Here is a 12,747-nt window from a genome sequence, read left to right on the forward strand (position 1 = left end):
GCGACTTCTGTGTCATGCCCGGCGGGCGCGTGACATCACACGCCGCGCCCGCCGGACACGACGGGTCAAGTGTGGAGCCCCGAACAGGCTAACCTATCGATAGCAGCCTAATCGACGATGGAAAACGTTGACAAGGTTTTCCATCGTCGATTTTAATCGACGTAAACTCTTAACTGTTGCAGCTCTAGAGTAGACAAGATCTGGAGCAGTTGCCCAAGGCAACCATTCAGCTTCTCTCTTCAGTTTGCTCAGGTAAGATTTGAAAATGAGGCAGAGAAGCTGATTGGTTGCAGTGCAAATCTGCTCCAGATTTTGTCTGCTACAGTTTTGATAAATTCCCCCCTGTGTCTGGTTCTAAAAATAGTTTGCTGCCCATTTTATTTGTTTTGTAGTAGGAGAAACAAGGGACAATGATGAACTGTGTGAACAGGTACTAGTTCTTTCCTATGTGAACAGGGAGGAAAGTTCTAACCACGTAAGCAAAATGGAACATCATTCAAGTTGCACTAGTTTGTATTGAGGGCAGGCAAGGATCAGCTTATTTTAATAGTGAGCACTTTTCAATATTGTCAGAATCTCTCAAGGAAACCTCTTATTGTTGAAAAGAGAGGGAAGTGTCATCGTATTCAGATCACTACAGTTACATTTCTAGTCTAGTCTACTCCTGACCTACTTTCAGAAGGTGGGCCCTCGATTGTCGGCGGGCAAGTGGCGAGTGAGGGAGCTCACGGCGAGGAGGAGAGCAGCAGCGTGCACGGCTTCAGCCTGCGCGGTGGGCGTGGCTTATGCGGCGGCTGCGGCCTGTTCGGTGGGCGTGGCTTATGCGGCCTGTGCGGAGGGCACGTCGGGCGCAGCGTGTGACGTGTGATTCAGGCCGCGTGTGGAGCCCCGAACAGGCTAAGCAATCGATAGCCGACGAATCGACGATCGAAAACGGTGCCGTCGATTTTAATCGACTAAATCGATTAACTGTTGCAGCTCTACACTGCATTTGCATATCAGCTCCAGACTTGGTGTGAACATGGCCTCTAGGCTTTTTTCCTTTATTTTCAACTGGCGATCTGGCCAGTAACACACTTCCTTTCTTAGGGAGACTGCACTCTATGGAGCTGTTATGGTGTGGGTTGTTACTACCTTACTCTCCACTCACATCACTGATCTTCGTTCTCATGAAAAGCTAGGCTTGATGAAGAATTTTCTTCATCCAACACACAACCAGGTTGGATGCCTGGTCTATGCTATGCTTTGTGGTTCCTTCCACTGGCCCTTCCCTCATCACTAAAGGACACAGTAGCGACGCAGGGAACAGAAGAAATCTCAGCATGCAAAGGGGGGGCGCAGACATTAAACACACTCAAAGGTGTGTCGTCAGATGCTAAAGATTCTTCGGTCAGTGTACCTCTTTAGGTGAGCGAAGATTGGCTGCATGAGTAAAAGGGACAGAAAAATATTCATGACTTCCACTTTAGACCTCATGCACATGGCAATCAAAGCTGTGAATTCTTGCAGCAGAAATCCCAGGTGGGTCTGTGCATTCAAGTTAATGGTGACAGCGGCCACATCTGCCGTGGCTGTCAACGTATGTGGAATGATTAGCTGTGGATCGGGAAAGATGTTTGCCCCTGATAAAAATCAATTTACCTTGTTGCACTCCTTACCGGTCTTGTCCCAATGATAATGGGTGCTCGCAATGACGGCGGATGGCGCTGCTCACAATGCAACAGAAGATAGAAAGACGTCATCAGCACTCCAATCCAAAGATTCAGATTAGTGTAAATCCAATTTATTAGCAAAGTCATGTAGACAAGCGCTTTTGGGGCCACGCAGGGTCCCCTTCATTAGTGACGAGTCTCTACTGAGCCTGATGAAGGGGACCCTGCGTGGCCCTGAAAGCGCTTGTCTACATGACTTTTGCTAATAAATTGGATTTACACTAATCTGAATCTTTGGATTGGAATGCTGAAGATGTTTGCCCCGCAGACGCAGCGAGAATGCATCTTTCAATTTGCAGGTAATGGTTCCATGTACAATTACATGGAGACAGTCGCGGCCACCGACAGCCTGTCATTCACAGCAGCCAAATCTGTAAAGACACACCTCCGAAGGTTTTTGCCGCAGTAATTTCTAGCTGCAGCTTTGACGACTTTGTGCATGAGGCCTAAAGCTTTTAATTTTTACTTCCTTTTTACTAAGGAATGTAAACATTTCAATTTATCTAAGAAAAACAAATAAAAGATTCAGGAGGGGAATGAAGAACGGGAACACTATGCAACTTAATTCTGGCACACCCTTGTTAAATACAACCATCTGACATCTGTTTATCCATATTCAACAAGTAGTTCCACCAGTGACTGATAAAAAAAAATATTTCACATCTGTGTCATAACAGGCAGCAGGGTGGGAAATTTGTTTTCATGCAGGAAGAATACAATTCAGTAATGCTGAAGTATGAAAAAAAACACACAAAAACAAATTTAAAATCAGTGTATATTCAGAAGGGTCTGTGTACATACAAAGCAGCTACCGTAGGAGGGGAGCCCCAATGTTGACCATTTTTGTCCCCATCAAGAGATCTCTGCATTTACTGAAAGTGGAATAAATTGTATTTCAGTGACTGAAATAAGTTCTTTCCTTAGCTGGCATCATGTCTTACCAGGGTCATTTCACTGTCACCTCATTTAAGCATAATTATACTGAATACCAACAACATATCACCGCAATAGCACGTTGCTGCCCAGTTATCCCACCAGGTAAGATCTTTATACATTTCTGTGGATGCAAGATTGTTGGAAACAAATGTGTGACTTTTGTGTTATCAGAACACTGAGGTGATAATTGTATTCAGCAAAGTTAACTGTTTAAGTAGAACTATGGCTTCCCATTAAAACAAATATGTGCTGCAGCACCTAAAGTGGACCTTTAGACTCCAAAAATCTAATTCTACCAATGCATCGCTCTATATATGATGATTAATAATAACAGACATGTCAGGTGTAAAATGCTGTGATTTTTAATATCCCTACACTTGCAGAACATTCACGTTCTGCTTTGAAAGGGTAACATTATTTCAGTTTGCCCAAGAACAGCCTCCTGAGAAGGTTACATCAGTAGAGCATTGCTGGGAAATCTCATCTCAGTAAAAGGCATTTTCCTTCTGAGATGATCTGCATGGTGACATATCTAGTCACATGAGCCAGATTTCCAGGAAGTAAAAGGAGAGCTAGTAATCTACCCTTAGTTAGCATGGCCACTATCAGAAGACTGGGGAAGAAAAGAGAAATAAGGTATGCAAATACAAAGCCAGCAATTATCTAGAAGTATGTGATTGTAGATTGTCATTACTAAACATTTCTAAAGGCGCCTTTGTTGTTATGTTGTTGCGTAAAAGTCTGCTTTAAAGTGACAATAAACTCAGGAGTTAAATCTTCAAAATGCATTCAAGTACCTTAACAAAAATGTATCTTTTTTGTGTATCACTCAGGTGTAGATCCTCAAATCATCTCTGAATTGGTGCTGACACTGTCCTTCCTTCTGGAGGGTGGCTACTTTTGTTCCCCATGGTCCCTGTGTGTGTGTCTCGTAAAGTAGCCACCACTCTAAGCTACTTCCAGTTATGGACCACAATCTCGCAATTAGTTTACTAATTTGTATGGAAATTGTAGTGTTGAGATTGTAGCCCATCACGGGAGCGAGCTTGGATCGGTGGCTTCTTTACATCATGCACAGGAACAATGGAGGACAAAAGTAACCACCCTCCAGTAAGAAGGACAGTGTCAGCATGAATTCAGAGATGATTTGAGGATCTACAGGTCGAGTGATACACAAATAATTTACATTTTGAGTATAGTTAATGTTAATGCATTTTTAGGATTTAACTCTCAAGTTTAGTGTAACTTTATTAATACATCTCCACTTACAGCTTTTCCTTGGTCCCTCTGCAAAGTCCCACAAATACTTGTTGATCCTGCCAGCAAAGTCTCCCTAATGTAACCTGTGCCTGACTGCATTACAGTGGAATAAGAAAATGTTGCACAGGTATCAGTTTTATGGAAATCAATATTAATGCCTCTAGCTTGTCAATCAATCCCTGGCCACCACTAGTCCTCCTGAAACCCTCCCACTGTGAACTGCTGTATCTAGAAGGAAAAATATGTGAAACGCATATGAAAAATGATTTTGATCAGTCAGGGAAGATGAAGGAAATTTTGTTTGGGCTTGTGCATAACATAGTAACTGGATTTGGTACTTGTTTAGACTGGCACACTATAAAACAATCCATCACAGCACAACATACAGTCAGTTACATTACCTTATCTACATGGAAAATTAAATCAAGTTCACAGACGTTCTCAAAACATTTGTCCAAGGTTTCCACAAATACCTGGAAAACAAAAATGTAATCTGATAAAATTGCTGGAATTATAGAAAGCTATTACTACTAAGATTACCAACTAATAACTACTTTTATATTACTACACAAATATAAATTAGACATATTTAATGGTATTTGAATGTACAGTATAAAGCACAAACACTTTGGCAAAGTTACACTGTAAGCAGTTCTAAAATAGGATTGGAATGGAATGTATAATCTTTTTAAAATGCATTTTAGATAATTAGGTTAGTGTGTGAAGTCTAAATGATAAAAATGTGCTTGTATTAACAACCTTACAAATGACCTCCCTTCAGAGATTGCATTGAGGCTTGACAAAGAGCCTGTGCCTCGAAACGCGTAGCCATTCTATTGAGAGCCTTCAGCCCATGCACTGCTCTCTACCACTTCAGACTTTCTACCTGCAATATTCTGTGCACCCCCGTGATACCAGCACGGCGTATATTCTGTGGACACACGGCGCCCGGTGTCTCACAGCTGTTCGCGGCTCCTCTCCCTCTCCAAGCTGCCACTGCTCGGCCTGGCCAGCCGAGTACGTGGGTCGCTCCACACACTTTCCGGACCCACAACGATCCATCCCTGGAGCTATCCATCCCTTGCACAAGGCTTCATTCCAGGGATGTGGCACTCAAGACGCCAGCTGCTGCCCCGCAGGGGATCTTCAGACACACCAGTCGTCTTCATAACTGAGTCCATTGTCCTCTTTCCATACAGCTAGCCACCATAGGATACCAGCACTAGAAGGGTAGTAGCGCTCCTAAAGTTTTTTTGTATACTCCCTTCAGAGATTGTAATCTCTATAAAATCTGGTATATCTGTTTTTTTAAGTATCAGTTTTTGCATGCATGGCTTACACTCAGCCTGCTCTGGCTCAGTTGGCATTCAGAAACTGCATAGAAGACATGTATAGGAGCAATTAAGTGCATTTCTAGGCAATGCGACAACGCTTAATGTTAGCCAGCAAACAATGCATATGTTGTGTAACTTCCTCTCATCTCTAAAGAATAAGTCAAGGCAACTGGACTTGCTGTATTCTTCTTGAAGACGTTTCACTGGTCATCTAACCAGCTTTCTCAATTCAGAATGACTTGTACAAAAATTATCTGGGAATAAATATGGTGAATATTGTTCCAATCCAGATAATCTGTTAGTCACAACCAGGTGTTGATAGCATTTGCATAATTGGAGCCTAGCAGCTGTTAATAACATGCCCAGAGAGGTGTTAAAACAGCATTGTATGTGGCAGACAATAGATGTCTCAATCCCCACCTCCCGCATCTTTCCAAGCTTGGCTTCTCCATTTTTACATAAATGGCCTCTTTCACACCTCTTTTGAACCAGTCCTCCTCCCTGTCTAGGATGCGTACTTGACTGCCTTCAAAAGGAGTGACCTTTTTTATTTAGGTGTAGGTACACTGCCGAATCCTGACCAGAGGGTTTGGCTCTTCTATGCTGTGCCATACGCTGTTGTAGCCGCCGTTTTGTTTCACCTACAATTCTGAGCACTCCTCACTGCACTGTGACACATTCCTCTCACTCTGTTTCCTGGATCACAAACCACATTCACACTTCCTCAATAGTTCTAAATCTGTTTGGTGGCTTTGGGCAATTTCTATCAACTCACTTTTTTTTCCTTTTCCTGCATCAGGCTTTCCAAATGGGAGGGGCAGAGGCGGTATTTGGGAATGGCTTCTCTGTATTGTTTACAATTATACATAATGCATACAAGATGTAGCCATGATTGATATTTGCTCACTAAACTTTTCACACTGTGCTTATGGGTTAGCAATACATGGCTGCATATTGATCACTTCTTCACAGTTTTTCCCACAACTGCATTAGGCTTCTTAGAACGATTGAAAACAACACGCAAATTATTCAGGAAGGATGCTATTTGTACTTGTCTGACAGACAGCAGGTAGAGGGAGAACAAGTATATGCAACGTCATCATTAAATTACTAAACATAAAGAATGTAAAATTTAAAACCCACACAATTACTAAAAGGAAGCTTTGCAAGAATATGAATTATCAAAAGTGTGCTTGTTCCAGAACAGACAAGGTTGGGCAAGATTTAAAAAAAACAATGCTAAAGAAGTGTCTTAAGGTGCCCACACACCTTGCGATAATCGTGGGAAATCCCGCGATCGTACGATTATCGCATGGTGTGTGGAAGGCGTGCGCAAGCGCACACTTGCGATAATCGCGGGAAATCCCGCGATCGTACGATTATCGCATGGTGTGTGGAAGGCGTGCACAAGCGCACACTGCCCGTTCAGCATTGCGGTCAGCGGAACCCCGCCTCTCAGTGGGGCGGGCTTGCGGTCATCGCAAGTACGACCTGCCTGTCCAAGATAGGCAGATCGTACGTTTTTTTAATTACCTGACAACCATCGCAAGACTTTTGTCTTGCGATGGTTGTAAGGTGTGTGCCCAGCATTAGTGAGCACTAAGTGCAGAATGGTATGAGAGCATGCAGTATGTGCAGGAGAAGAGTGCAGAAGCAGTTTATACATTTGCTGAGCACTAGCTGTTGAGGGGTTAGAAAAGGTATTGGTGACCGGCTTCTGATGGGTTAATGCAGACGCATGTGTAGTTGAAAGAAAAATCTGCATAAACAGAAAACTGGGTGCTGAGATGTTAAAGTACATATGCCAAGTAGTAGTGTTGAGGGTTTACCTTACATGAGCTGGGGACTGGGCACTACGGGGTGCTCAGACGATAACGTAAATAATGCAAGGACTGGGAGTTGCATTATCATCACACATTCCCCACGGAATGGGTTTCCTGGGGGGTGTAAACCCAATGGGGAATAAGAGTTAAGGGGTTAACGATTGCAGACTGCAGACAGTATCCAGTACCTCTACAATATTTACCATTGCCTGCTGTTTGCAGTTTCCAAGTGGTACAGGCATTGGCTACAGACCTAGCCCTTCTCTTAGTCATCTCTGCCTGCTTCCTCGGGATAGCCAGGTAGAGGAGATTGGCAACCCACTAATCTCGTTTGTGAGGACTGAACCTGGAGGTGCTTACTCCTGTCCAGAAATGAGGTGCTGAGTGAGGAGGGGTGTCTTTGCCCTCAATCTCCATATGCAGCTAGGGGCTATATAGGTTACCTGATGTATCCATAAAACAGCCTTTGGCTTCAAACCAGCATCAATTCTCAAGGTGCCTATACACTGTACGATTCTCATACGAGAATCGCGGGAAATCCCGCGATGGTGCGATAATCGTACAGTGTATGGAAGGCGTGCGACCGTTTCTACTGTACGGTCGCACGTCTTCTGTCGAACAAGCAGGCTTGAAAACCCGACGAGAATCGTACGATTCTCGGCGGGTTAGTGGCCTGCTTGTTCGACAACTGCCGAACGGGCCGGTGTGCGCACGCTGCCCGTTTCCAGTGATCGGAAGCCCGCCCCTCACTGCGGTCATCGGAAGCCCGCCCCTCAGCGGGGAGGGCTTTCGATGATCGCAAGTACGATCTGCCTGTCCAAGATGAGCAGATCGTATGAGCTTTTAACAAGTTTACGACCATCGCAAGACAAGAGTCTTGCGATGGTCGTAAGGTGTATGGGCACCTTTACACTTGCACAAAGTCAGGGATTTGTAGGATTAGAGTCAGGTGTATGATTAACCAATTATACCAAGAAGGTGCTAATGATCATCAAATGTAATATGTAGGTTAAACACATTCATTAACTGAAACAAACAGCTGTGTAGGAGGCTTACAACTGGCTGAAGAACAGCCAAACTCTGCTACTAAGGAGAGGTTGTGGAAAACAGTTTAATTTCACAGGTCATACACCATTGCAAGACTGAGCACAGCAACAAGACACAAGGTAGTTATACTGCATCAGTAAGGTCTCTCCCAGGCAAAGATTTTAAAGCAGGCTGGTGTTTCAAGATGTGCCGTTTAAGAAGAAGCAGCAAGAAACAGGCATTGTTGAGGACCATAGACGCAGTGGTCGGCCAAGGAAACTTAAGGCAGCAGATGAAACACATCATGCTTACTTCCCTTCGACATCGGAAGATGGCCAGCAGTGCCATCAGCACTGAACTGGTGGAAACCAGTGGGACCCAGGCACACCCAACTAATGTCCTGAAAAATCTAGCCAGAAGTGGTCTTTATGAAAGAATTGCCGCGAAAAAGCCATACCTCCGACATGGAAACAAGGCTAAGTGACTCAACTATACATGAAAACATAGGAACTGGGGTGCAGAAAAATGGCAGCAGGTGCTCTGGACGGATGAGACGAAATTTGAAATATTTGGCTGTAGCAAGAGGCAGTTTGTTTTCAACGAACAAAGGGCTGGAGAGAGGTACAATAATGAGTGTCTGCAGCAACAGTGAAGCATGGTGGAGGTTCCTTACAAGTCTGGGGCTGCATTTCTGCCAATGGATTTGGAGATTTGGTCAGATACTTATCCATCATGCCATACCATCAGGGAGGCGTGCAATTGGCCCCAAATTTATTCTGCAGCAGGACCCCAAACAGACCCCAAACATACACCAATGTTATTAAAAACTATATTCAGCATAAAGAACAAGGAGTCCTGGGAGTGATGGTTTGCCCCCCACAGAGCCCTGATCTCAACATCATAGAGCCTGTCTGGGATTACATGAAGAGACAGAAGGATTTGAGGCGGCCTACATCCACAGAAGATCTAAGGTTGGTTCTCCAAGATGTTTGGAACAACCTACCTGCCAAGTTTCTTAACAAAATGTGTGCAAGTGTACCTAAGAGAATTCATGCTGTATTGAAGGCAAAAAGTGGTCACACCAAATATTGATTTGATTTGGATTTCTCTTGTGTTCATTTACTTTCCATTTTGTTAATTGATAAAAATAAACTATTAACACATTTATGAAAGCATTCCTACAGTATTTTTCACACCTGCCTAAAACTTTTGCACAGTGCTGTAAATCACAAAATAATAAAACTCACATAAATAATACATAAGCAGTGTTGCAGGTATAAATCCCATAATGCCTCTTCCTCTGGAAGTCATACTTGTAGCTGTCAAAGCCTACAATGCTTCACTGGACTTCACTATAGTTTCACAACAGCTGGTATGATTTGGCAGGTTAAATATTGATAAACTAAAATCCCTAATGGAAGCTGACCCATTGTTTGTTCATAAAAAAAACAAACTGCATTAGCTAGTGTTTTTTTCTTTTATATCCCCATGGAGTTCAGCTTTAAGGATCATAATAAAGAAAAAATGTATTATGGAAAGAAAAGCAATCTCCAATAATCACTATCTGACAATGTTTCTTCCAAATAACCTCTAAAATGACATAACTAAGAAAACCATATGATTTCTTCCCCCCTCGGCCCGGCACAGAAGAGGAGCTTTGGGTAGGCAAACTCTCCATGAACCCAGTGATATAATTCATAGGGGGATACCAAAGGAATTCAAATCTCTTACAACACAATGTTAACATACAAGAGGTCAAGTCATGCCTGCACAACATATTCGTGATCCAATGCAAGTACATTAACCACATGGAGCCTGCACACTGGTCAAAAGCCCAGCCTCATTCAGTCAAAGCAGAAACTCCTACCTAGAAGATATGGAGGCCGGAACTACGCTCTAGCATAGAAGATTAATTGATAACAATTATTTTATTTTTTTAGAACATAATTTATAAAGACACTAGAAAAGGAAATTCTGCTGTTCTGTTAACACAGTGTTCACTGGGGATTATATCACCATGTTAGCCAATTGAAAGGAATCTATGCGATTAATCAAATATTCTGAAAGCATAATAGATCTATCATGTGCCTGCAATTAAAAATATGATCCAAATCTGAGGTGATGAAAGGCAGTTAAGTAATGAGAAGTGCAGAATATGGTGGAGACAAGACTTATTTTCAAAAAAAGAAAAAAGTCTGCTCTTTTCTCCCATGAGGCAGAGAGGAATCACCTCAAACTGCACACAGCAGCCATGCATACCCCCCCCCCCCCCCCCCAAACAACCTTTGGGCCCAGTCACACCATATCCAGTGCGTTACGGTGTGCGCACAGAAAGCACTGGATCGCATAGATCAAGCTGGGCAGCATTCTGGGGCGGCAGGGGGCGTGTTGGTACCATTCTTGCCAATGGCGCCACTGACATGCCTTCCGCCCACAATGCGATTACCCGCACCAGAATGCGAGGTACCGGAATGCCCTCCGTTCAAGTGCAGTGCGATCTGAAAAAATAGTGCAGGCAGCATTTTTTCAGATCGCTTTGCACTGTAACAGAGGGCATTCCTGTTACATATGGTGATCACACTGTACGTGTCTGATAGAGCAGCACAGATCAAATGTCACCGCTGTGACATCCGTGTCCGTGCAGTTTTTTCCTCCATCAAAACTGCCATGCAGGTCTATGGGGAATCTGATGTAAACGGACATGTATCCATTTACATCAGCTTACCTCTGGTCCGGCACAATCCGATCTGTCAAAACGGATCAATGATCTGTCTGTTTTACCTGGACCGAGCCGGAGCTAACTGGGTGTAAAAGGACGCTTCTCCGTTTAAATCTGGCTGCCCATAGACTTTCATAGAGCATCCGATCGGGGACGGGTGAAAAACGGACAGGCATACCTGATCAGACCGCTCATATGAAAGGGGCCCATTCACACTTTGCGTGTGACCGAATGTCATGTTTTGCCACGTGTCAGCCCATTCATTTCTTACCAGTCGCGTCACATGTTTTTTTTACGTGTTGTGTGAATGCGCACCAATGTGCGCTCTTTGCTGCGCATTTACACAATGCCAAAGTGTGAAAGGAGCCTTATAGTGTTCCCCTTCCTTTTCCCCCTGGCATCTACATAAAATGTTTTGTAGGGAGGTGTGAGGGAAAGCAGGAGTTGAGCCAGGACAGACAATATTTGACATTCCCAAAGAAGGAGAGAGCTATGATGTGCAAAGAGAGAGAGGGCTGTGCTAGGGAAAGGACTCTTCCTGCAGAAGTCAAAATTTACAAAAAAGGGTAGGCAGACGGCAAAGGACTATTCACCAATAATGCCTCTGGCCTACCTACAACTTTCCCTCATTACTGATTTACCATGTTTTATTCAGCAAAGTTTCTCTGTGTGGAGGCGGCCAACCTCAGTAGAGGCAGGGTTTTGCTTCTTTATGCCAGAGCCTACAGCAAGGTGAACAGTGAGCAACCCTGACATCACCAAATCTCACTCCAACTCTCCTGAGACTAGTAGTCAGAGACAGCAGTGCCTAAGATCTCACACTGCAGACATATCGATGAGGCTGTAGGCACAGGATTGCCTAGGCATCCTCATACAACAGAATTTGCACTGCAAAATTTTCCAGGGTATTGCTTAGGCACAACTAGTATTTCTTTTTTTTTTTTGTCAATATATATTTATAAAATTTTTCAACAATTAGTATTTCTAAATGTTTACTACAACATAAAAATAGGATTTTTGTACTCACCGTAAAATCCTTTTCTCTCCGTTCATTGAAGGACACAGGGCAACAGATCGTAGATCCTGAATGGTAGGGTATATCGCCACCTGCAGGAGTAGGACGCTAGGCACATAACAAAAAGACAAGACAGCCTAGGGGCGGCCCCTGCTGGTGGCCCAACCCCTCACTTGCTGACAAGTCTCCAGTCAAGTAACAAGCAGTTAGGAGTGTACACCCCATAAAAGAGGGCGGGGCCTGTGTCCTTCAATGAACAGAGAGAAAAGGATTTTACGGTGAGTACAAAAATCCTATTTTCTCTCCCGTTCATTGAAGGACACAGGCAACAGATCGTAGATCCTGAATGGTAGGGACGTCACCAAGCAGTAACACACTGAGGGATGGGCAACAACAAACAAAAACACCCAAAAGACCCCTCAAAGCGCCGCCTGCAACACCTTGCGCCCCAAACCAGCATCCGCCGATGCGAACACGTCCACCTTGTAAAATGTAACAAAGGTGTGAACAGAAGACCAAGTAGCGGCCTTACAAACCTGAGAAACAGAGGCCCCATGGCGGAAAGCCCAGGACACCCCAACAGCCCTAGTAGAATGGGCAGTGACAGGAAATGGAGGCTCACGCCCCTTAATGGCGTACGCCTGAGTCACAACAGTACGAATCCACCTAGAGATGGTAGCCGCCGACGCGGTCCGACCCTTACGAGGACCCTCCGTAACCACGAACAGGGAGTCGGTCTCGCGGAAAGAAGCCGTAGTGTCCAAATAAACACGAAGAGCGCGAACCACATCCAAACAGTGGAGCGCACGCTCCTTCCTATGGACCGGCTTCGGACACAGGGAAGGTAAGACAATGTCCTCATGAATGCCGACACAACCTTCGGCAGGAACGCCGGCCGCCGGCCGAGGACGGAGAACCCCCG

At 44.3% G+C, this 12,747-nt stretch overlaps 1 protein-coding gene across 5 annotated transcripts in view; it reads right to left on the reverse strand.

Annotated features, from left to right (window-relative positions):
- AP3S1 (adaptor related protein complex 3 sigma 1 subunit) overlaps positions 1–12,747 on the reverse strand; it is a 58,012-nt gene that overhangs the window by 22,890 nt on the left and 22,375 nt on the right. For 4 of the 5 annotated variants that reach the window (XM_018559853.1, XM_018559852.1, XM_018559849.1 and 1 more), the window contains one exon: positions 4,310–4,381. The exons of the other annotated variant lie outside the window; for it this stretch is intronic. In XM_018559853.1, coding sequence (XP_018415355.1) covers positions 4,310–4,381 — 72 coding nt within the window. The remainder of the gene's footprint in view (positions 1–4,309; positions 4,382–12,747) is intronic. 5 annotated transcript variants of the gene reach the window in all.

The sequence above is a fragment of the Nanorana parkeri genome, unplaced genomic scaffold (genome assembly GCF_000935625.1).
Source record: "Nanorana parkeri isolate BGI_ZX_2015 unplaced genomic scaffold, ASM93562v1 scaffold417, whole genome shotgun sequence".
NCBI lineage: Eukaryota > Metazoa > Chordata > Amphibia > Anura > Dicroglossidae > Nanorana > Nanorana parkeri.